The 25,094-nt window shown below is 26.3% G+C and overlaps 2 protein-coding genes across 4 annotated transcripts in view; one reads left to right on the top strand and one right to left on the bottom strand.

Moving 5' to 3' along the window:
- The window catches only part of LOC135931177 (voltage-dependent calcium channel subunit alpha-2/delta-2-like), an 84,990-nt gene extending 63,873 nt beyond the window's left edge, over positions 1-21,117 (top strand). For all 3 annotated transcript variants that reach the window (XM_065468096.1, XM_065468098.1, XM_065468097.1), the window contains 6 exons: positions 10,429-10,571; positions 10,681-10,945; positions 11,091-11,304; positions 11,514-11,683; positions 11,837-11,926; positions 20,624-21,117. In XM_065468096.1, the coding sequence (XP_065324168.1) occupies positions 10,429-10,571; positions 10,681-10,945; positions 11,091-11,304; positions 11,514-11,683; positions 11,837-11,926; positions 20,624-20,870 (1,129 nt within the window). In that variant the 3' untranslated portion in view covers positions 20,871-21,117. The remainder of the gene's footprint in view (positions 1-10,428; positions 10,572-10,680; positions 10,946-11,090; positions 11,305-11,513; positions 11,684-11,836; positions 11,927-20,623) is intronic.
- Positions 21,118-21,492: 375 nt separating this feature from the next.
- On the bottom strand, positions 21,493-23,258 carry LOC135922816 (galectin-3-binding protein A-like). Its single transcript, XM_065457302.1, has 3 exons — positions 23,202-23,258; positions 22,005-23,148; positions 21,493-21,785 (listed from the first exon to the last, which is right to left on the bottom strand). Exons 1-3 carry the CDS (start codon positions 23,256-23,258, stop codon positions 21,493-21,495), a joined length of 1,494 nt encoding a protein of 497 aa, XP_065313374.1.
- Positions 23,259-25,094: the final 1,836 nt, after the last annotated feature.

The following is a 25,094-nucleotide window of genomic DNA, read 5'->3' as shown; positions in this document are numbered from 1 at the left end:
GTTGGCAGCTCGAGCAAGCTTGCAACGCCTATTTGAACATCACATATTGACAACAATGGATTTATTTAACTATGCATGAAATAATATACATGGGATAAATTATATATTTGTGAGCAATAATGAATATATTAACATATAAAATCATCTTAAAAACAGGTTTTTGAGAGCAAAGAGAATCTGAAGCACAAAAGTTTCATACTTTTATTCCCCTAGGCGAAAACAAAGTTCAAAATTTATTCAAATTCTTTGGATGATTTATATGATATATTTTATATATAAATTTTTGATTGTATTATATTTAATTATTCAATTTGAGGCAAATAAAGTTAAAAATATGTTTAGAATTATTTTGTCACATAATTTCGAGACAAAATTTAATAAAGTGTTAAAGCACATTATCCCAGCCACCTCTTAAAAATTTTGTTAAAGACAAAAAAAGCAAGGGCCTATCATTTAGACATAATTTTTAAATAAGCATTATTTCATAACTATTCATTAAATTTAAATATGATGATATTTTTGTTAAATTTGATCAATTAGAGGCTTAAAAAGAGTCATAACTCCTAGACCCATGTTCATCCCAATCTAGGATTTGGTACAAATATAAAGCAGTGTGATATCTACAGGAAAATTTTTTTTAAAAAAAATCTTTTTTTTCTATGGCTATTTCCGGTTTTATACATCCGGATTTCGACATTAATCAGATTTCTATTATACTTATTTTTATGTCATATTAAAGAACTATTTTTAACCTACATAATAAAATTTAAATTATTTTTTCATAATTATTTCTCGAGACATTTGAAAATAAATGAGGTGCATTTTTCCGCGCTTTAAACGGCAATATCTTAACGGGTAAACAGTGTTGGAAGGTAAAATCATTTTTTTCTTAGTTATAATATATACTACTTAGTATTCAAAATTTAAGAAAAATTGAAAGGGGTCGGGTTGAAACCATGGTTGATTTGAATTCATCATATATATTTTAGTCTTAATATTTTTATAATATATATTTATTTAAATTATAGGCTCATACATATGAAATAAAATTAGCACTTAAATATTTTTATTTTATAGATAAAAATATCAAAATATATTTTAAAAGTATCTGTAAACAGATACAGATACATCTGAAATGTATATAGATACCTATACTTTTTATACAACTCTATCTTAATTATTGTTGTTAACGGCTCAATTTGAGCCGATTTTTAAAAACGGCTAACTCAATTATCGATGGCACATAGGATTGAACATCTATTAGCGAAATCTCGACTTTTAGGCAGTTTTTAAAAATCGGCTCAAATCGAGCCGTTTAACAACACTAATCTTAATAAATTTACAATAATATAGTTACAATTATTAAACATTAATTATTGCTTTTAAAAAAGAAAAAATTTTTTATTTAAAAAAAGTAAGAAAAATAAAAATAATATATAAAAAAAATTTTTCTTTTATTTATTTTTAAAAAATAGGCATTTTTTTATTTGCTTCCCCAAATGCTTTTTTTTAAACGTAAAATTACACAATACATTCGCATGATTTTCTCTTTATTTATTAAAAAAAATAGGCAATATTAAATTTGGGTAACTCACTGATTCACGGGGAAATTTTTAATATTATATTTTTTTTATTTATTTTTTTTTTATTTTTTTTTTAAATATTTTTTTTTTATTTATTTTTTTATAATATTTTTTTAAATATAAAAAAACAAATTTTTTTTATAAAAAAACAAATTTTTTTTATAAAAAATAATAAATATAAGATCGTTTGGATATTTTTTTGGTGCAATTTTACAATAAAAACGGAGTATATTTTAAAATTTAAAAAACGGAGTAAATTTAAAAGTTAAAAAACGGAGTTATTCAAATTAAATTTTGGTGTATTTTTACAATAAAAGAGTATATTTAAAATTTAAAAAAAAGGACTGTATTTAAAAATTTTAACAAACGGAGTATATTTTAGAATTTAAAAAAACGGAGTATTTTATTTGTGAAAATTTTCATAATAATAGATAATTAATCTATTTATTTGAATAAATATAATATATACAATGATAATATAGATATATATATTTTTAAGGAAAAACAAAAATAGTTCTATACAAATTTATATAAATCTTTATTACGTATATTATCTTATTTAATTTACATAAAACCTAATTAAAAATATTATAATTTATACATTTATATTTATAATTATATAATTAAAAATAAAATTCTATAATTGAGTCCCCAAAAAGGAACCATAAGTGTGTCTAAAAAGTTCTATTTGAATTTTTTGTCGATAAAAAGGAATTCTCTTGGTTCATTTGTGAAAAGTCATATTTTATTAGCAAGATTTTTTAAAAACAAAAATGTTGAAGGCGAAAAATGCCCGTTAGTAGAAGTCACTACTGGAGTGAATAAAAAGTTTTTAAAATTTTTGTATTTGTTTATCTTTTAAATTTCAGCCTGTGTTATTAAATTGAAATTTATGTTTGAAGGGAATGATGAGACACACATGTAGTCCCATATGAGTGATTTGCCGAGGGCCCAAGGTATGGTTGTCATACCATCATGTCTTCAACCATCTACTTGAGATAAATTTGATGGTTCGAGATTGTTTGGAATGAGTGCACCTGTTAAGCTTCTATTTATTATATGGTTTACAGCTGAGTGGCGTTGATGTCGCCCTTGACTAAAAATGCAATTTAAGCCATGTCTACCCTTTGAATCAACGGGTGATTTGCATTTGATGCAGGCATGAGGCTGTACTATATCGCAACCTAGACGTAAACCAATGGTTACTCTCAGTTGTTCATCTGATAAAAGATTACCAAGGTTGCGGCTAGGGAGTGATTCTAACCATGACCACCAAGTCTGTCAGATAATTGGAGGAGTTGAATGCAATCTAAAGGTGGATTGACTGATATATCTGTCTGGTATTTAGAGATTAAAGGTATGAAAATTTTTTTATGATTGATGGTAATACGGTGTTAATGGGTGTGTTTGCCTTCCATTTGTCAATGGCGTCGTCTAATAAACGAACGGTAGGGCATATGAAGCCAGAAATCATAGAATTGTTAGATAATCTAGATGATACGAATGATGATAAGCATAAAAGATTGAGTGGAAAATAATCTAAACCGCCAAGTTTAGAAGGTAGCTGAGCAAGTGACCAATTGAATGAGTTTAAATTTATGTTTAAAATTTTTTCCAGAAATATTTTAAATTTATCTTGAATTTTAGATATGAATTCATTGTTTTTGAAAAAAGATGATGATCGGAAAATGTGCATAAATTTAGGTATGTATGTACAGGCATTTGCGAATTAAAAATAAAGATTGATGAGCTGGTAGGAGACTTAAAATGTGCTCCATACTGTAAAAGCTTTTAAAAATCTCGTGGAGAAAATCTTCCGACTTGGTCGCATTAGCTAATGGACCCAAGTAAGGTTAAGCTGTCAGGAGCAATGATTTTGTAGCCTTCCAACTTTTGTGGCTTATTGTTTAAGAAACATAATTCTGTTTTATTTATGTTGAGTACCAGGCCGATAGCTTGGGAATTGATTTCTAGGTGTTTTAAGGCGCTTAGTACATTAGCTGAAGGGCCACAGATGGTCCCATCGTCTAAATACCATAGATTAAGATCTAGGTTGAAATTTTGTTTAATTTATGAGCCGCTATTTCATAGCCACCCTTGATCCCAAAACCTAGTTGATAAGGATTTAATATGTTGACAGATGTTTGATGTATTCGATTATGATTTTGGCTATTAATCTTTTGAAAAAGGAGCCTACTGCAATGGGACGGGTACCACCATCTGGCTTAGATAAAGCAATTAGACGTGCACCAAAAAGGATTTGGTGAGTTTGTATTGGAATATCATTATTTATTATGTTATTACAAAAAGTTGTTAAAACCTTGATGACAGAACTATGGGTAGAATTTTTTGAATTAATTAAGTATTGAAAATAGGAGGGTCTGAAACCATCAAGACCACCTGCTGAGTTTTTATTGAAAGAATTGATAGCATTGACTATTTCATCACTGGTAAAAATTACAGTCTGGTGGATTGGAGAGATGGGTAGATTATCTGTAGAAGCTTCAGGATGTAGTTGTTTTAATAGTTGTAATGTTTCTTCATTGATAGGAGAAAGATGGTTATCTGAGGATATGAGTTTAATTGCACCACCTATGTCACCTTGATCTATTTTATTTGATATTATTTTGCATTTGTGTGTTATATCATCTACTTGCTTTTTAACATTATGATTGTAGTTAATCATTTGAATAGTGTCAAAATTATCAATGTTTGATTTTATTTGTTCATGTAATGGGGTCTCTTTGTTAGCGGGACGTATAAGATATTTGTGAGAGAAGGTTAATAAGTCTTCCCATGATTTTAAACAATTTAAGTTATCATTAACTTTTGTGATAAGATTAATAACAAAATTTGAAATTAGGTTTCTAGATTTATTTGGTAGATGTGTTAAAGTGGGTCCTTTTTTCCATTCAAAAAATCTGTGTTAATAGGGGGAGGATGAGGCTCAATAATATATAATAAGGGTTTGGGTATTGTTATAATTTCATTGGTTGGAGATTTTTGAGTAAAAGGACATGTTGACCCTTTGTAACTATGTTTGTATAAAAGATTGCCCTTTGTCACTTTAATTAGTTTAGCACAGATGTTGCAAATTGTTGACATTGTTTTATATTATTTTTTAACATAAGAATATTTGTATTATAAAAATTAAAATTTCTTAGCAAAACTATGTATATAGGATTATGAATATTTAAATTGATGTTACAAAATTGCTTGTTACAAGTTTGAGGGTATGTGTAATGTGCAAGAAAACTATGAGAGGTATTGTTTGTAATTTTGATCCTGCACATCTAGGCAATGATGGGCCAAAGAGACAGTAATGATTTTCACGTTTGTCGGCAAGTAATTGGATTAATTTTATGAATGATAAAAATAATTAAAAGTAAATTAAAAAATTAATATTTTCGTTTCATGGATAGATGATTAGTATTATATATTAGATATATTTTTAATATTACGAAAATAGGAATATTCACATATATATAAATGAGAGGAAGATTTTCTTCCATTTCTGGGGATGCTTGCCTTAAGATCCCTCCATAAACGTTCAATATGTTGAGTGTGGGTTGATATATCATTAGGGTCTATAAAGTTTTTGCTATGATTGACAGAGTAATGATCATATCCATTTTCATTCAGATTGTTATAACTTGGGAAAATATGTAATTTTAAGATTTATCAATATTTAATTTACTCCTTCCATTAAAAAATTTCTACCAAAATCCAGACGATCATATATTTATTATTTTTTTTATTAAAAAAAATTTTTTTAAGAAAAAATAATATTAAAAATTTCCCCATGATTCACTGAGTCCCCCTCATGTATATTTTTTTAACATACTAAATATAATAGTAAATTTTTTAACGTAGTAAAAATAATATTAATATTTTAAACGTTTTAAAAATTATATTAATTTTTTTAACGAAGTCAGATTAGTTTTTAACATATAAAGATTATATTAAGTTTATTTAAGAATTTTGTAGGAAAAACTTCAAGGGAAGCAATGCCTTGCTTCTATGAAAGCTTCGTCACTTTTATACATAATTCATTTGCAGAAAAAAATAGGGCAAAGGGAATAATAACCAAGAATAGTAGTCAATATTTCATGATATTTAGACCAATTAATAAATTATTATAATTTTCTTCTTCCATATTTGAAATTTCGCATGTTACTATTGTAGTACAATGACTGCGGCACTCTGAATCACAGTCATTATTAGAGCGATATAAATGCGAATTTACGAATCACAGTCATTCTACAACGTTACACCGTACAGTTGTGTCCCGAAAAATATTATTATTCCTAATCTTCATTTTTTTTGCCTGATTGAATATCACAATTATAAAATGAATTTAAAAAATTGTAAATGTTTTTAAAAAATCAGGAATTGGAAAATATTTACTATTCCTTTTTATATCATATTAATGGAATAAAATAAATAAACATCTTTATATTAACAAAGTTGCTGAATATTTAAATTTATTTTATTACATTAAAATAAAGTATGATATATATTTTGAAGTTTTATTGCAACTTCAAATTAAGTTTCCACCAAATCGTGGCCGGCTGGAGCCGAAAAATTATTTGAGGTCTTTAAGTCAAGGGGATTTCATCCATCGTGCTTAGGGAGATTTGTTATGTGTAGCTACCTGAATGGACTGTTGGATTCAGTGTTGATGAAGGGGTTTAGAGTGCTTTAATTTTGCTATTAGAAATATTGGGCCTTAAAATCTTTTGTTAAATCATGAAATTAGCGCTCTTTAGGAACACATTTACTTATTGGCCTCACGGATAAAATTGTAGCGATAATCACATTTACAAGAGAAGAGTTAACATCTTAATTGTTGAATATCTTATAGTTGGAGGTGCAAATAAAAGTTAAAGAAAATATGAAGCATAGAATAGATCGGAAGGCGAAGAGAAAAATTGAAGCACTACCACAACATCGGATGAAGTTCTTCAAATATTAATGAAATGCTAGAACTCACGAAAAAAGTCAACAATGAAGGTTGGTGACTGGACAGAATGCCGTCAATCAAAACATAATTTTTCATATGAGAAGAAATATGGGAGATTTGTCAAAATCAGAAAGGAAATCGATCTGTAAGGAGACAAAGTGGAATGCCATGAAAATAGTTTTAAAGATGTCATAAAAAATTTTTGAGAACGAATAATAACATTAAAACTTGTGATAGCTAAGATGAAGAAATGTAATGTAGACGGTTCAACTAGAGCGGTAATGGGAATGAAGAAGACAATTTAAAAATTTGGTGAATGACTCACAGACTTCTGCAACCAGGTTTTCGAACCAAACCGCACTGAACCGTTATAATTTTCTGATCCGTAACCATAACCAAGCCATTATAAAAAAAATATAAAAAGAGCGAACCGAGCTGTTATAAATATTTAAAACCGGTTCAAAACGGTTTTAAAAAATAATTAATTTTAAATTATTAACCTAAATTTGAAATTTTAATTTTCCTTGGGGGCAATTTTTAAATTCGTGATTTCTTCAAATTAAACTTTTTTATATTATCTACATATCAATCAATACCAAGTTTATTGTTTTTACTTTAAATACTCAATTTAATAGAGATTAGACAAAATACCAGTTAATTAGATCAGATATAATCTAAAAAGAGATCGCCAAAAAAACATCAAAACATCTTTCTAAAACTTGAAACTTAATACTAAATTTAAATAATCAGAATATTGAAATTCTAGATACTATGCCTACCTGTTTATATTCGAAAGATAATTTAGATGATGATTTTGAAGATTTATTAAAGTCGCATGAAAGCCTAAATAAGAATAATTCTCAGGGCATAGAAATTATAATAAATGTATAGAAATAGAATATATAATTCGGTCATTTGATAATATAGAAAGATTAGAAAAAGATACTAATCTTTTGAATTATTGGGAAAATTTAAAGAATAGTATGCCAGAACTTTATAAGTTAGCTTAACTGTGCTAGCAGTTCCAGCTACGTAGGTATCCATAGAAAGAGCATTTTCTAGCCTTAAGTTTATACTCTCTGCGCAATTAAATCCAGAAATATTAAAAAATATTGTAGCTAATTGTTCTTATTCTCTTTTTAAACATAAATAGTATAAATTTCATTATATTTATGCGTTATTTTATTCCTCATTGTATTTGCGCATGTTTGTTTTATCTTAGGCTGTGTCAAAATCTAAAAAATATAAATAAATAAATTTTGAAGAAAAAAATAACATAAGCTATTTTTAATATAAAAATAAAATAGTGTCCTATATCATTTTTCGGTATTTATAAAAATTTATCTTTTTTAAAAAAATAATAAAAATTAAAAAAATTCGAATAAAAATTTCTTGAAAATTTATTTATTTGGGAAATTTTATAAAAAAATTAGTAAGTACAATTTTTAAATAATACTGACCATTTTTATAAATTTACTAGCCCAAAGTATAGCCATTTATTTATATTATAAATATATTTTTTAGTGTCAGAAAATAATTTTATGAAAAGCATAAGAGAGTACAGGAACCTCTGATGCAAAAATGACTTAAAATTTAGAGATTCTGTTGAAGATAAAATTTGGGAAGAAATAGGAAATACATATAACTTGAATTATGATTAAGTGAAGAAGAAATTTTTAGCTGTAGCTAAATTTAATAAATTATATGCTCTCACCCAACATATAAATAAAAATCATATGTATAAATTATAAAATATTTTAATCTAAGGTGCTGATGATATTAATATAAAGGATCTACTATATGTTGAACAATATTTGTGGTTAAAAGAAAATGTTGATGACATTACCAAATAATCTAAGTCAAGTTAAATTGCCACAGACAAATGTAAAATATTAAAAGACAAAAATAAAAAATAATTTTATATTTTAAGAATCTGAAAATTGCCATCTGGGGAATATAAAATTAATATATTTTAATAGGCTGCATCATATCTTAATGCAATTACTAACCCACTTAATGATATAAATACTGGGCAAAATATATCTATTGATTCTTTTGATGATACTGTAATTTCTGTACATTATATAAGGCCATGTCAATAAAAGATATTTTTAAATTTAAAAAACTATTTTGTGAAAATCTAGCCTCATTTACGTAAATTATCCCTATTTTTATATTATATTATTTCTATTACAATTTTATTATATATCAAATATAATAATTTATAGTTATTATTGGTTTTTAAATATTTATTAAATATTGATACAATTATTCAACATATATTTATTTATTAAGTATATAAATAATATTTAAATATAACCATTATCAAATAATAAGTTCATACAAAGTTTAATAACTAGGTAATATATAATAATAAATACACTTAAATTTTTACATATAATAACTAATAATTGAATCATATCAATTATATTTTAATTTTTATAAAACTTGAATGTGTCTAAAATGTTTTTTTTATTAATTTGCGAAAATTTTAAAATTCTAAGGATTTTTTCATAACATTTTTGGACAGGCTTATTTATTTATGAAATAAAGAAAAATTAATTTGTCTAATTTATACTTACTAAGTTTAATAAGAATATTTATTAGAATATCATAGTTAAATTAAATATGAAATTATAAAAATATAAATTAAAAAGATTTTTCTCCAAGATTAATATATATGGTTTATGATTAATTTTATTTATAATCAAATTAAAAACCGAAACAAACCGAAAAAAACCATTATAAATTATAAACCGAACCGATATGAATTTTTTCAAAAAAGCCGAAATGGAACAAAACCTTTATTAATTTTTTTAACTAAAAACCTAAATGAACCGAACCGCTATACTTAACAGTTCGAAACCCTCTGTAACATAATTGTGTATGAAATAACTATTCATGTCTAAGGCCATTTCCAAACAAAGTATAATAATTTGTCGAATTATTTAAAAAAATAGTTATGATTAAAGATTTCAAACGCCATTTAATCATTAATAAAAATCAAATAGCCCGGAATGGAAGTGATAGACCGATAGATACAATTTAGTTTCAGTCCTGTAAGTACAATTTAGTTTCAGTCCAGTAAGAGAATGACGCACTTGGTTTTCATTATTAGACAAATACAAACTAAGTTTCGGAAAATGCAGATTTAGAATAGATTAATTGATAAGGTATACACTCCACTATGCAATACTGTCAATATTCTTGAAGACTTGAATGGTAGTCAACACTTCCAAGGATAATGAAATTGTGAGGTGGATCTGGGGTTACATTAAGATCTGTTCAAGTTCATTACTACAGGTACCTATGCAATTATTCAAAGCGCATAAAATGTTATAAGGCGCACTAATTTATGATTGACAAAGGTTGCCATATTTATTTATGTACATATGGTACAAGGAATTGAATAACAAAAGTCGTACTAGTTTAATGGGATGTCTTGTAATAAGTGAATGAAAGGAACAGGGTGGTAATGTTATAAATATAGCCTTTCCTTGGATATCGGCAATGGAGTTGACTTGGATAAAATGAATCATGGAAATGATTTAACTGTCTCTTTTAACCCAAAATGGAAGAACTCTCTGGATATGAAAGAAAGGGTTACGAAAGATGTGTGTAAAATAGAGAAGATTTAGTTGCGTGTTTAATAAATGTAATTTTATATTGCCAAAATTAAAGTTATATTTCTTTTATTCAATGTCTACCGGATGTCGCAATTTTTTTTTACTATGACATGTTTGATGATAAGAATCATTATGATGGTGAATAGGGATGATATATTATAATTGAAGCTTTAGGAAAGAAATATATATTTTATAAGACTATTTTTTAAAATAACAATAGTTTATCATATTACATTATCATATATTTAAAATTTAGACAAGCCTGGTTTAATAAAGCTCTATTAAATATCGGTAAAAACGTTATCAGTCCAATGTTTAAGACATATTTCAAAGTAAATTCTTACCGAATCCTGACAATATCCAGAGCCATAATGCTTGGAAAGCCGCAATGTAATATAGGTATGCACCATGCATTAAATAATAAAAAAAAATTTTTTTATTTCAATTATTTAATATAGTAAATGAGTGAACGGCAATTTTCTTTCTATAATATAATTTTATTTATAAGATCATGACAGAAACTATAATGATCGAGACATTATTAGCAACGATGGATGTTCTTGCAAAAGGAACAGTGATTGTCATTCTAAATATTGTTATTTAGGTTCCTGGTGCGCTAATTCAATAACACATGCTGTAGCAGGAATTAATGTTATATTTGATTCTTTAAGAGATCAGCTCTATCAAACAATAAAGAAGAAACTATCTCCTGATAGACATTGTAATTCTATTTACCCTTGCCCATCTGACCCCACTACTAGCTGCACTATTAGGTTTAATATAACTTTAGTAATTACGAAGCTGTAGCTAATTTTTTGGTTAAATTTAGGCCTATTTTCCTTTTTTATAAATATAAATTTGATCTGATAATCAATCTTAATTTAAAATAATTGAACACATATATTTTTTAAAATATAGCTGTATTATAATCAACAATTCAACCCAAATAGTAATTCACCCAAACTTTTCATCGCACACAATTTCGAATAGTGAAAATGATTTATATGAAAATTTGTATTTGGAAACCAATGAACCACTTTTATTTTATCATCTTAGTCGAATGCGAATTATATATCATTTTTTCTCAACCGATTTTCAAGCCGTGTGTGTTGAAGACTCCAATAGTCCTTTGGTAATTAATTTTATTATTTTTGTATATTCAAATAAAGCATAATCCTGTCACCATCCCATGAATATCACTGATTTAGTTTATTATTTAAATAAATGTTTTATGAAAATCAGTTTATTTCTAAATAATGTATGTTTGTTAAGTGTGAAGCAAAAAATTGATTATAATAATTTTATTCTAACATTTTTTATTCCATTATAAAATGAAAAAAGCATTTTGAATTTCAAAACACGGAATCTACTACTGAAAAACAGAATGGGAAGCATACATATAACTGTATTAAACAGATTACTTTATATGCCGTCAATCATTCTTATATTCAATCCTTGTCATCTAACGTTTTCTCTCTAAATATTAATGAATCTTCGAAATGCCTTTATAAGTTATTTTACAATAATTACATTTTTTTTCATAATGGATATGTTAATATAATAATTATTGTTGAATTTAAAACCGATTCATTATTTTGATATTAAAATTGTTTTTACTACCATATTAAGAATATTTACATAATAACTCCTTAAATTTTACACAGAATTTTCATTACCTACATTCCCAACTCGAATTTATATTTGATTGTACAAGATGATCTCCCGCTAGTTAATCTTTGCTCCTTCGATTCGAAGTTAGTGCCTTTACAAATATGCATTTGATAATGATGGGTTTTATTTTGGATACTAATTGTTAAATATGACCAAATTAAGATTAAAATTGAATATTATTTTTTTAGTTTAAAAAGTCAGTGTAATAAAAGATAAAAAAAAATTGGTAACGCAAAATGAAATTGTAAAGGACATATGACTTTGTTAACATGTAAATTCGCTGTTATAAAAAATGTATATAATGACAAGAATTTTGTATATAGATATAAATAATAAAATTAGATTTTAAAATCAAAGAAGAGATCTCCCGTTGCCTTCCATTAAATTAAAATGGTGGCAGCGTCGTTCCAAAGAGCCAGATATATGATTATTTTTTTAACACCGTCCAAATATACTATCAGATTTATAAAAAATATACCATACATACATCAAACAATTACGTTCACGTTGCTTATTATGACGATATTGAAGGTGGCAAGAAGTTTACGACTCAATAAACGGTCAACAAGCTGAAGATGATGAAGGAAACAAATTTATTATAAATGCTAAAAGATATGAAAAATTTTAATCATTATAGAACAATTATTGTAAATTATATAAATTAAATAAAGGTAACAATAAAATATTTTATAAATTTATCATGACAAAATCGTTATCAAATGTAAAGAGTAATGTAGAATATCCTACATTCAACAACAACATAGATATACATTAAAAAGTTTGAAAATTTATTATAGGACACGCAGGTTCCCTAGGCAGAAAAGGCTAATGCGTTCATTCAAAGATTACCAGAAGAAGACTATTTGGACCTGGAATCCATTTGCGTTCCATCTGATTACAACGATTTGAAAACTTTACTGGAAAAATACAGGCTAATACATCCCGATAAATCAATAGACACGTACAAAACGGAATTTAACGCAGCCGTTCAAAATAAAGGGGAAACATTCGGTAAATGGGTAACTAGACTATGTAAGTTGAATAATAAATGCAATTTTAAGGATCAAGAGAAAATAATTGAGAAGATAAAAATATCGTCAAGTAATAAAAAAATTCGGGAGCAGATATCGAAATTAGAAAATATAACCATTACAGACATATTAAGAATTGGGAGAGAGATAAATGATGAGGATGATTATGAAAATATAAATATTAAAATGGATAATATAAAAATAGAAGGTGAAGCAGCATCAACTTCGACGATAAAGTTAGTACAAGAAGAAAAAGATGAAAAGAGAGAATCAAATAAACAAATAATAAAATACAATTCAAACATACCAACGAATAGGAGTTATGGACAATCCTGGACACCTAGATACAACAATCGTCAACAATGGCAAAATAATTACATTTACAGATATCAAGGTAATTACTATCCAAGACATCAGAATAATTATGAACCAAGGTATCATTGTCAAGATAATTTTAATAATAGATTTTACAACGACAGAGGATATTACACACCAAGATCGTATAATAGATTTTCGAGATTTAAAAATAATTAAAATAATAATTACAATTTTAATAAATATTATGATGAGCTCAGGTTTAGACCTAAATACAATGAATATCAACATTATCGTCATCAGAATTTCGATCAATCACGTAACAATCGATATCAAAACTATGAGAACGATGAACAAAGATACACGAATAAAGTTAATACAGTGAACATAGAAGAAATAAACGAGGAAAATAACGTCAAATCAGAAAACAAAGAAGTTGAGAAAATAAAAAACAAGGAATACAATCTATTCAGCTTGGATATCAAAAATTTAAATGATAATAATAACAAAGAAAATGATGCGTATAAAGTCACGTTATATTTAAATGACATACCAACTGTGATGCAAATGTCCCAAATGTTTTTCTTAAACGTTTTGTACCAAATTTTATCTCCTTTTTCTATAGTTCTATTTGATGATATTTTGCGATTAATTTCGTTGTTTATGTCTATGTTTGGTTTAACTAAGTCCCATTTTGTTCTAATATCTCTTGAAAACATTAATTTGTTCGGAGTTATATTGGTTGTAGCGTTAGGTGTGTTTCTATAATTAAACAAAAATTTTTCCAAAGCTATGTCTAAATCTATTTTTTTGTTGGTTTTCATGTTCCTTATCATGTTCATTTTCATTGATCTTATCATTCTTTCACATTGTCCATTTGACTGTTGATGATGTGGAGCTGTAAGTATGTGTTTGATACCATGATCTTCACAGAATTTTTTAAACAAATAGCTTGTGAAGTTCGTTCCATTATCGGTTACGATTATGTGTGGTATTCCAAATAAGCTAATTATTTTCATTAATTCTATTACTGTCAATTCTGTTGTTATATTTTTCATTCTTTTAATTATGGGAAATTTGCTGTAAGCATCGACGATTATCATGTAATTATTGTCTTCAAATTGAGCTATATCTATGTGTATTCTTTCGAAATTTTTCGTAGCTGTTTGCCATGGATTTTGTATGTTGTGTGGATTATCTGCTCATTTGTTGCATGTTTCACAATTTTTTATTTCTTGATCAATTTCGGTATTTATTCCAGGCCACCATACATAATCTCTTGCTAACAATTTAGTTTTGCCAGCTCCTAAATGTCCTTTATGAAGTTCCTCTAATATCACTTTTCTCATTTTGTGAGGTATGATGATTCGGTTATCTTTAAAAAGACAATCTTTTATCAAACTTATTTCTACTTCCATATTTTTATATGTTTTATTCTTTATGTATTCTCCATTCCTGATGGTATTTATTATTTCCATTAATTCCTTACCATTATTTGTTTCTTTCGATATTCTTTTGAAGTTTATTGGTATATCCCATAAATCATTATTTACATCCTCATTTTCTATATTTTGTACAATGTCTTTGGAGTTAATTTGTGGTAATCTAGATAAGCAATCTGGTACTATATTGTATTTCCCCGGTCTGTGAATTATTGTAAAATCATGAGCTCCCATTGCTAAGTTCCATTTTTGAAGTCTCATTGATATCGTGTTGTTATCTTTTAATCCTTTAGTAAATATGTATATGAGTGGTTTGTGATTGGTGTAGATTTTAAAGTTGGTGCCTATTAAGTATTCCTGAATTTTTTTTATTGCATATATTATTGCTAATGCTTCTCTTTCGATGTTCGTATAATTTATTTCCGCTTTTAATAGAGTTCGTGACGAGAAAGCTACTGGTTTTTCTTTACCATCTTTCTCTATATGAAATAACACGGCTCCTAAGCCTTTTTTTGAAGCGTCTGTTGCTATGCCTATTGGTAATTCTAAATTATAGAAATTTAATGTTGGCGGAGAACTTATTAATTCTTTTATATCATCGAAACTCTTTTGATGTGTTTCTTCCCATATCCATTTATCTTTGTTGACTATTTTGTACAAGGAATCTGCTATGTCTGCGAAGTCATGTAAAAATTTTCGGTAATAACTTGCCATGCCCAGAAATGTTGCTAATTCCTCTTTGTTTGTTGGTTTAGGCATGTTTGTAATTGCTTTGATTTTGTCTCCGTTTGCTCATGTCCTAAAAAACGTATTTCTTTTTGAAAAATATACTTTTGTCGAAATTTGGTATTAGCCCATATTTGGAAATTCGGTCAAAAACTTTTTTCATATTATTTAAATGATCTTGATCGTTATCACCCGTGATTAATAAATCATCAATGTAGAAAATAACATTTTTCATATCACCAAATATTTTGTCCATTGATTGTTGAAAAATTGCCGATGAAGTTTTTAATCCGAACGGTAGTCTTTTAAATCTGTAATATCCTTTGTGTGTCGATATTGTAAGTAAATCACGCGATGTTTTGTGTATAGGGATCTGAAGGAACACTTGCTTGAAGTCTATTTTTGAAAACTTCTTCCCTTTAGATAATTTTGCAATCAAGTCGTTGATACGTGGTATAGGATATTTAAAATCTTCCAATGCTGGATTTATCGTATTTTTGAAATCTGCACAGAGTCTTAGCGAACCATCTTTTTTGAAAACTGGTGTGAGTGGAGTTGCCCATCGCACAACATCCACCGGTTCTATTATTTTATCGTCGATCCATTTTTGTAAATAAATCATAACGTTTGTACCACGTCTTGGTGCTATAAATTTTGGTATTGCATTTTGTTTCAAATGTAGTTTGACGTAGCTGTGATTTATTGGTTTCATATTTATTTTTGATTTACATTCGTCTATCAGTTTTTGAATGTCTTTGTTGTTATCTTCTTCTACTAAATTCACAAATTGATTACACGTCCTTCCCAAGAGTGCAATCTTGTCACTCTGTACTACATATGCATTCAAAATTTTGGTTTTATCATCGTATTTGGCTTTTACATTGGCATTGCCCATCACTTTTATTGTTCTTCCGTCATATCCAGTTAATTTAGTATCTGATTTATTTAAGATCTTTATCCCAATCTTTCTTGCAATATTTATCGGTAATATTGTAAATCGCGATCCTGTATCTATTTGCATCACAGTTGGTATGTCATTTAAATATAACGTGACTTTATACGCATCATTTTCTTTGTTATTATTATCATTTAAATTGTTGATATCCAAGCTGAATAGATTGTATTCCTTGTTTTTTATTTTCTCAACTTCTTTGTTTTCTGATTTTACGTTATTTTCCTTGTTTATTTCTTCTATGTTCACTGTATTAACTTTATTCTTGTATCTTTGTTCATCGTTCTCATAGTTTTGTTATCGATTGTTACGTGATTGATCGAAATTCTGATGAAATGTTGATATTCATTGTATTTAGGTCTAAACCTGAGCTCATCATAATATTTATTAAAATTGTAATTATTATTATAATTATTTTTAAATCTCGAAAATCTATTATACTATCTTGGTGTGTAATATCCTCTGTCGTTATAAAATCTATTATTAAAATTATCTTGACAATGATACCTTGGTTCATAATTATTCTGATGTCTTGGATAGTAATTACCTTGATATCTGTAAATGTAATTATTTTGCCATTGTTGACGATTGTTGTATCTAGGTGTCCAGGATTGTCCATAACTCCTATTCGTTGGTATGTTTGAATTGTATTTTATTATTTGTTTATTTGATTCTCTCTTTTCATCTTTTTCTTCTTGTACTAATTTTATCGTCGAAGTTGATGCTGCTTCGCCTTCTATTTTTATATTATCCATTTTAATATTTATATTTTCATAATCATCCCCATCATTTATCTCTCTCCCAATTCTTAATATGACTGTAATAGTTATATTTTCTAATTTCGATATCTGCTCCCGAATTTTTTTATTACTTGACGATATTTTTATCTTCTCAATTATTCTCTCATGATCCTTAAAATTGCATTTATTATTCAACTTACATATCTACATACCCATTTACCGAATGTTTCCCCTTTATTTTGAACGGCTGGGTTAAATTCCGTTTTGTACGTGTCTATTGATTTATCGGGATGTATTAGCATGTATTTTTCCAGTAAAGTTTTCTGGAACGCAAATGGATTCCAGGTCCAAATAGTCTTCTTCTGGTAATCTTTGAATGAACGCATTAGCCTTTTCTGCCTCGGGAACCTGCGTGTCCTTTAATAAATTTTCAAACTTTTTAATGTATGTATCTATATTGTTGTTGAATGTAGGATATTCTACATTACTCTTTACATTTGATAACGATTTTTTCATGATAAATTTATAAAATATTTTATTGTTACCTTTATTTAATTTATATAATTTACAATAATTGTTCTATAATGATTAAAATTTTTCATATCTTTTAGCATTTATAATAAATTTGTTTCCTTCATCATCTTCAGCTTGTTGACCGTTTATTGAGTCTTAAACTTCTTGCCACCTTCAATATCGTCATAATAAGCAACGTGAACGTAATTGTTTGATGTATGTATGGTATATTTTTTATAAATCTGATAGTTGGACGGTGTTAAAAAAATAATCATATATCTGGCTCTTTGGAACGACGCTGCCACCATTTTAATTTAATGGAAGGCAACGGGAGATATCTTCTTTGATTTTAAAATCTAATTTTATTATCTATATCTATATACAAAATTTAATCAAAAATGTTTTAAATAGGAAATTTAGAGTGGTACTCTGCATAGTTGAATATTTATTTAAAAATTTAGAGTATATGATTATAAATATCAGTAAATCTAGCATTTTTAAATAATTTAAAAAAAAATCAAATATAAATAAATTTGAAAACAATTTATGGCTTACATAATAAACATCTGTTTCCTTTTTATTAAATTGTTTTGTTTCTCAAATTAATTTTAATGCTTTTAGATTCATCTTGATGTCATTATATATTTTTCAGGTAATGAAATTTAATGTTTTTACCAGGTTGGAAAAACATTTTAAATTTTGTTTAAGGATATTTATAACTAAATTATTCCATTATTTTTTATGATATTACTTTTTTTTACGAATGTTGATTGCCACAAATTTATTTTGCAGCGAATTTTGGAAGTGATATATTCATGAATCCTATTTGACCGGTCAAATGCACAACCCTGATAAACAAATAGCGTACTCATGCAAACCACTTTAATTATTTAAAATCATGCCAAAACTGATTTAGTTTTAAATTTTGAACAAAAGCATTTGCAAATCCTTTAATCTTTGGACTTTGAAACTTTCAACTTCTTCAATAACAATGAATATTCTCTTATCAAAGGATATTTTTATATTAAAAAATAACTTTCCTTGGACATCTGCTTAGGATTTCACATTTAATAATAAATAAATTGCGGGTGAATAATTCCTAAAATTAATCACATTGTTAGGTAGAAAGTTAAGCGAAATAGATAACGATCGTAATGAAGCCTTCTATCGAAAGCAGGCCATTGCGATGGCCATTCATCAAAGCAATTGCAATGATATTCATGGTTCTATATATATGCAATAAAAATAATCTCACTTTTTTATGGTCTAATTTTATGGTTTTTATGCACTGTATTTATTTTTGAAATATTTTTTATAATCATCTTTGTTCTAAATTCGTTTTTAATAAACGTTGTTAATAATAATGGGAAAAAAATACAATAAAACAAATTATAAGATATAACATTTAAATCAATTCTAATTCTAACAACTATTTCAAGTCTTATTTTACAAAAGGACGATAATTTCATTCTACTATTTTATTTATACATAATCGCGTAAAAGAATTAACACGTTATACTCTAGTCTAATTTATCAAAACCAATATGTTTACAAAATTACATTATTAATCTAAAAAAATGGATTTGATAATGCTAATCTATAGACCTATTAAAATTATTGACATAATAAACCTAATATTATTTATTATACGCCTATCTTCATCTGGGAGTTCATTTTCAACTGTTAAACGTAGGCCTACAAAAAACGAATCGAATAATTTATTATTCATATTCATATAAATAATAAAATCATTATTTGACTCGATTCAAAATTTTTTCTAAAGATTATAAAAAGTAAATTTTTAGCAAAAAAAATTATAAACAGATGTGGATGTTTTAAAATGATGCTTTTAAGGATTCTCTAAACTAATTGTCATTAGCATATCAAAATTTATAGAAAATAAACGAAATAAAACCCAATAATTTCATATAACGTTATCCAAGCAAATTGGCCAAAAACATCCAATTTTAGAATAAGAATTGCTTATAAAAATATCTAAATTATTTCTTCAATGTAATATTAAAATTTTCTAAAAATATAAAAATCTCATTTTATAAACATAAAAATATAATTATGCTAGATCTTTGACAATAACCAGTTCTAGCATAAAGTTTTTCTAATGGTTTCTTTCTTCGAAGACATTAATTTCTTCATTATCATATTTTTCCCTATTGAGAATAACTGCTCACATGATGCCGAAGATCCCTGAATGAACAATATATCAGTTACCATTTTCGACAACATGGGAAAACGATCCCCATGCAATTTAATTTAGTTATTCATCTGTCAGGAATAAAGAATATTGGAAAGAAGCAGACACTCCAGAAAAATGTTATGACTTGTTCATAACACCAAAAATGATTGAAGAGATTATTTATCATACCAATGAAAAATCAAAATTATAAGTAAAAACTATACTGAGAATATGAGTTGATGTAACAGAATTCAAGGCATTATTGGGATTTCTTTATTTATCTGGAATTTTTAAATCTAAACATCAAAATAAAATAATTATATTTATTATTTTACTTTTTCCATTAAACTTCTTATCAGAAAATATAACTTATGATTTGATTTATGAATATATAGGAAATAAAATAAAGTAAAACGAAATGATATCCACTAGGAAAATTTAATTACTTCTACTTACATTTAACGAAAAAATAAAATATTTACGAAATATTTCGGATATTTATAAATAAATAATCGAATAATTCAAATAATTTCAAATGAATAATACAAATAATTCGAATCGAATAATAAAAAGTTTACTATTTGACAAATATTTTTCCTCATTATTTATATTCGATTCAAAATTTTGATATTTGTGCTATTCGTATTCGTTAAATACGAATCGAATCGAATTTCGAATAAAAAATAATCGTTTTAGACCTAGTTAAACGCATAAAATCTAACAAATTACTTTATATTTTAGATAATTTTATACATTTTAACGGTATCGAAATTACGTTTTAAAAACAAAAATTATTTGGCAGAAATGGATCTACAAATCTATATTAAATTTAAATATCATATATATTATATTTAAATATTTTTATAGTTTCAATACATCGAACGAGAAAAAAAAGGAATTTTCCTTATGCAAAGATTATAGTTATGCCAAAACATTTAGTTCAAATAAAATCAACGAAAAGAATCCAATCACATACACTCAGACTTGTCCTTTGCCTAAGCTGGATTTCAACGAAAAGTTCTGCTCCGGATCATTTTCTATCTTGTTTTCCAGCTCCTTTTTTAAACTAGTAGCTTTATTTTTGTTAACAAGGTATCTTAATTATTTTGTGTAAATTGCTGAACATATTAGGAGCACTATTGTTTATTAAAATTTATAATGTTTCGACATTGAAAAATTTGTATTATGAAAATTTAAAAAGTCAAAATATAAAAAGCTCAATTTTATTTATATTTTTCTCACTCTTCCTTTTTTTTAACAAACAATTCACGAATTATTTTGATTTAGTATATCTATATGTATCTTTGATCAAATATTTTTTAAAGTAATTGATGTATAGTAAAACCGGTGAAAGTTTTATTATAGTAACAGATTTATACTTAAAAATTGTAACTTTTAGAAATTTTTATTTAATCTTTTGAACATTCGTAAATTTTTAAATTGAATTGTATATTATTAAATATACGGGTTATTATACTTTTTTAAACTTTTTTTTTGAATTCAAATTCAGGTAAAATTGTGAAATGAATGTATTTATTTTATTTTTTAATAATAAACTATATTATACTAAATCGCAACAGTCAATAATCAAATGTGACTATAAATAAATATTTTTATCGATTCCAAATTAAATTTTATCTAAAAAATAAATTATTATATTCATAATGCATTAATAAATTTATCATTCCATTTATTATTGCAGTATTTTTTAATATAAAATTCAATTAGAATTTGTATCATATTTCTGTGGTTGGTTTCACGACTATAACTAATTTTATCCTTTGATTGCAGGAAGAAAGATTCCAATCTTTGTAGAAATCTAATAGTTCAAAACTTTCACACTCCGTAAAATCGTGCATGTATTTATATTGCTTGTAATAAAAGCCATCGCGCTTTTTGTGACCAATTAAAAATGCTATTTGCACATTGCGCTTGGAATTTTGAAGATTAGGAGATGTTGTATTGAGAGATCCATACGAAGAACTTGAATTGCAAACAGTTGAATTTATCGACGAATTCCACAAATATCCTTTAAGAATTCAAATAAAATTATCACCAAAACACTTCCCTAATTAATAAATTCATATTTTACCCTGCCTGCAAAATTATTTCTTATAAAAAAAAGAATAAATCACGAATATAAAAATTAAAAGAACAGAGAGTTAGTTATCTTGTTTTTGTTATATAATATGCCTTAAGCTTAAATTAAAAAGGCCTTAAAAAATGCGATGTTATTTTGAAAGAATACCTTGTTTGTTATACACATCCGATACCGATATTTTTAATTTATTGTTGTTAGTGTTATTAGGATTGTAATATAATTTTAGATTCCAATGCCATAAAGCTTGATCCAAAAAAGAGGAACTTTTGGAAGTAGCAAATGTAAGTGGGCCATAATGATCACCTTCTTGTTTTAACTCCAACGAAAAACAAAAATTTTTATTAATATAAGTTCTCATTTTGTATTTCATCTCATTAAATGCTAAATTACCGACCAAAAAATCATTCGCTTCAACTTCATCGGTGGACAATATATCCGATTCCGTTTCGCTCACATTATTACTCAGTGTGATAATCATACTAGATGATTGAAATGTTAGTAAAGATAATCTATTCTCTAGAGGTAATGATTGGTATCTATAAGCATCTAATAATTCTGGCATCATTAGTTTTTTATATCTTTGAAATATTTCTGAATGTTGTTCTAGATGGCTCAATTGTATAGGCCAAATTTGTGTCAACCTCAGAAATGGAATTAGGGATTTTAATAAAAATCCTAAGCATTCTTTTTCTTTATTTAACAACCATTTTTCGACAGCTTCAAATACTTCAATTTCCTCCTGTACAACTAAATCCGACGATTTCAATATATTTATTAAATTATTGATATCAATTTCTAACCATTGGCATGAGTTAACTACGACACCAAAGTTATTAATTATAAAATTATAACATTTTTTTTCAAATTCGGCATTTCTGCATTCTTGAGCCCAGAGCAGCCAGTTTAAAGTTTGATTCGCTCTGCTGTTTGTGGCTATATGGTCAGACATATATTGCATAGTTGAGGATCTTAGACATTGAATATTATATTTATCAGCTAATGTGTATAACCCTGCCACATTTGTCAATTGCAAATTCACTACACCGCTATATATATAATACAAAAAATCGTGAAAATTCTCCTGAGCTTCCACGGTCTCTTCCAATTCGAAATTTTTTGTATCTTTTTGATTCCATTTATCAGAGAGCATAGCTTTAAACACTTCACTTCTAGATGCTAAAACCAAACGGTGTGAATGATAGGTATTTTTAGAATTCACGCAAATTACTAAATCACTGAGTTCAGGGTTATTGAATAATGAAGCGAAACTTGCATCTTTATTGTTGTTTATCTTATAACATAGAATTTATAAAGCCTTTGAATATTGTTAATATATTTTTAAACCTTTTCTGTATAATTTTCCTCCAATGTATCAATAGTTTCTTCAATCATCTCATTCATTTCTCTAATACATTAAAAGATTATATAATATTCTACACATTTTTTTTAATATATATAATACAGGACTCTTAATCCAATTAATTAATTAAAACCATTCCGTTTAGCCAGAGATCGGAATCTTGAAGAACCGGGTAAATATAAAATACCCAAAACTAAAAAAATCGTTTTGGGGTTCCTAAATTTTATCTTCGCTAGCTAAGAATATATTTGAAAATACTTTAGACTGTGTCCAAAATATTAAAAAATTCTCGCAAATATTTGAAACTTTATTATAAAGAAGAAATATGCTATTTTCATTACAAAAATAAAACATGTCCAAAATATAATTCTGAAAATTTTTAAAAATTTATCATAACGATTTTATATGAATTTTAAAACTTCAAATAAAATTTTATTTATAAAAAATAGTTTAACATTTATTTTTATATGGATAATATTGTTTAATTTTTATCAAAAAGTTTAAAAAAAATCAGTGCCGGAACTCAAAATCACAAAGGTTACGATCTCTGCAAACAGCGCCATAAATAGCAACCTTTATAGGGTGATCATGATTTGGGGAGAAAAAAATCTATAATTTATACAATATGGTATCATTGCTTACATTCAATGGTGCATGCTTATATTTGAATTATATTCCATTTAATTAATACTTAAGTGCTCACTAATTTTTATGATTATTGATACAATTAAAAATAGGGTTAATAACTTACTGATATATGTAATCAATCGAATATGAATTATGCCAAAAATTAAAAGCTAATATTTATGTATTAATAAAAATTAGCCGTTCACTTCAAGGCTGCATTTCGCATTCGATGTTATAGAACATTTGTTATTTTTTTATATTTTTTTAAGACGTTTAAAAAGTATATAAATGAGATATCACAAAAGCTTTATACATTTATTTAATACCAATTTGTCATAGATGATCTTATAAACTTGCTAGCTACATGATATCGTTTTGAATTTTGATTATGAGGAACATTAAATTAAAAGTATTTAAAATAGTTTTAGAAAGATTCAAACAATTTGTACAAAATGGGATAAATGGTAATTTTATTTGCTAATAAAAAAATTATGAAAGCTAAATTATAATCTCTTAAACCGTTATTGAAGCCTATAGAAGGCCACAAAAAGGAGCTTACCGATATTTTAAAAAATTGGGGCTAATTTAGAATTTATCATTGACTTTCAGGTAGAAATTTTGATCGGTAAGTAATAAAATTTTTTATAAAAATTTAAAATTTAAAAAAAGTGTAAATAACATTTAATTTTATATATAGATGTCCATCTGAATAATTATCTGAATTGTAGATAAAATTTTATAACCATCGTTTAAGAAACCCTTTACTGCACCCATCATATAGATTACAATAGTGTACAAATTAATTAATAGATAATTTTTTCCTATTCTCTATTTGTAGTAACTTATTTAATTTTACCTAATTATTTCTTCCACTTTTTTATACATAAGTATGATAATTTTGTAACTCAATGAAACTTAGATTTAACGTTCCCATCCATTTTATCGTTTGGAATTCCTGGTTTCCATATCTTATAACTGAAATAATTTTATGTTTTTACTAAGCCGCTTATCCCTTTCGATAAAACTTACCAACCTATCCAATATCCAAATTTTCTTTACAAGGAACCGAGTTTGATTTGAAGAGGAAAATTAAAGAACGATTTTGAATTGTTAAAAGATCGATATTTTAAGGAAAGCTGAAAAATTATATAAAAAAATGATTGTTATTCTCGAGAAAAATATTGCTAAAAACATTAGGAAAACAAAATAGTTTAAATTTTAAATAAGTCCAAGTCCGGCCTGAATTAAAA

This window comes from Gordionus sp. m RMFG-2023, chromosome 1 (assembly GCF_954871325.1).
Source record: "Gordionus sp. m RMFG-2023 chromosome 1, tfGorSpeb1-WG-v2, whole genome shotgun sequence".
NCBI lineage: Eukaryota > Metazoa > Nematomorpha > Gordioida > Chordodea > Parachordodidae > Gordionus > Gordionus sp. m RMFG-2023.
The sequence above is the reverse complement of the archived record's forward strand: the minus strand, read 5'-3'. Positions and strand labels throughout refer to the sequence as shown.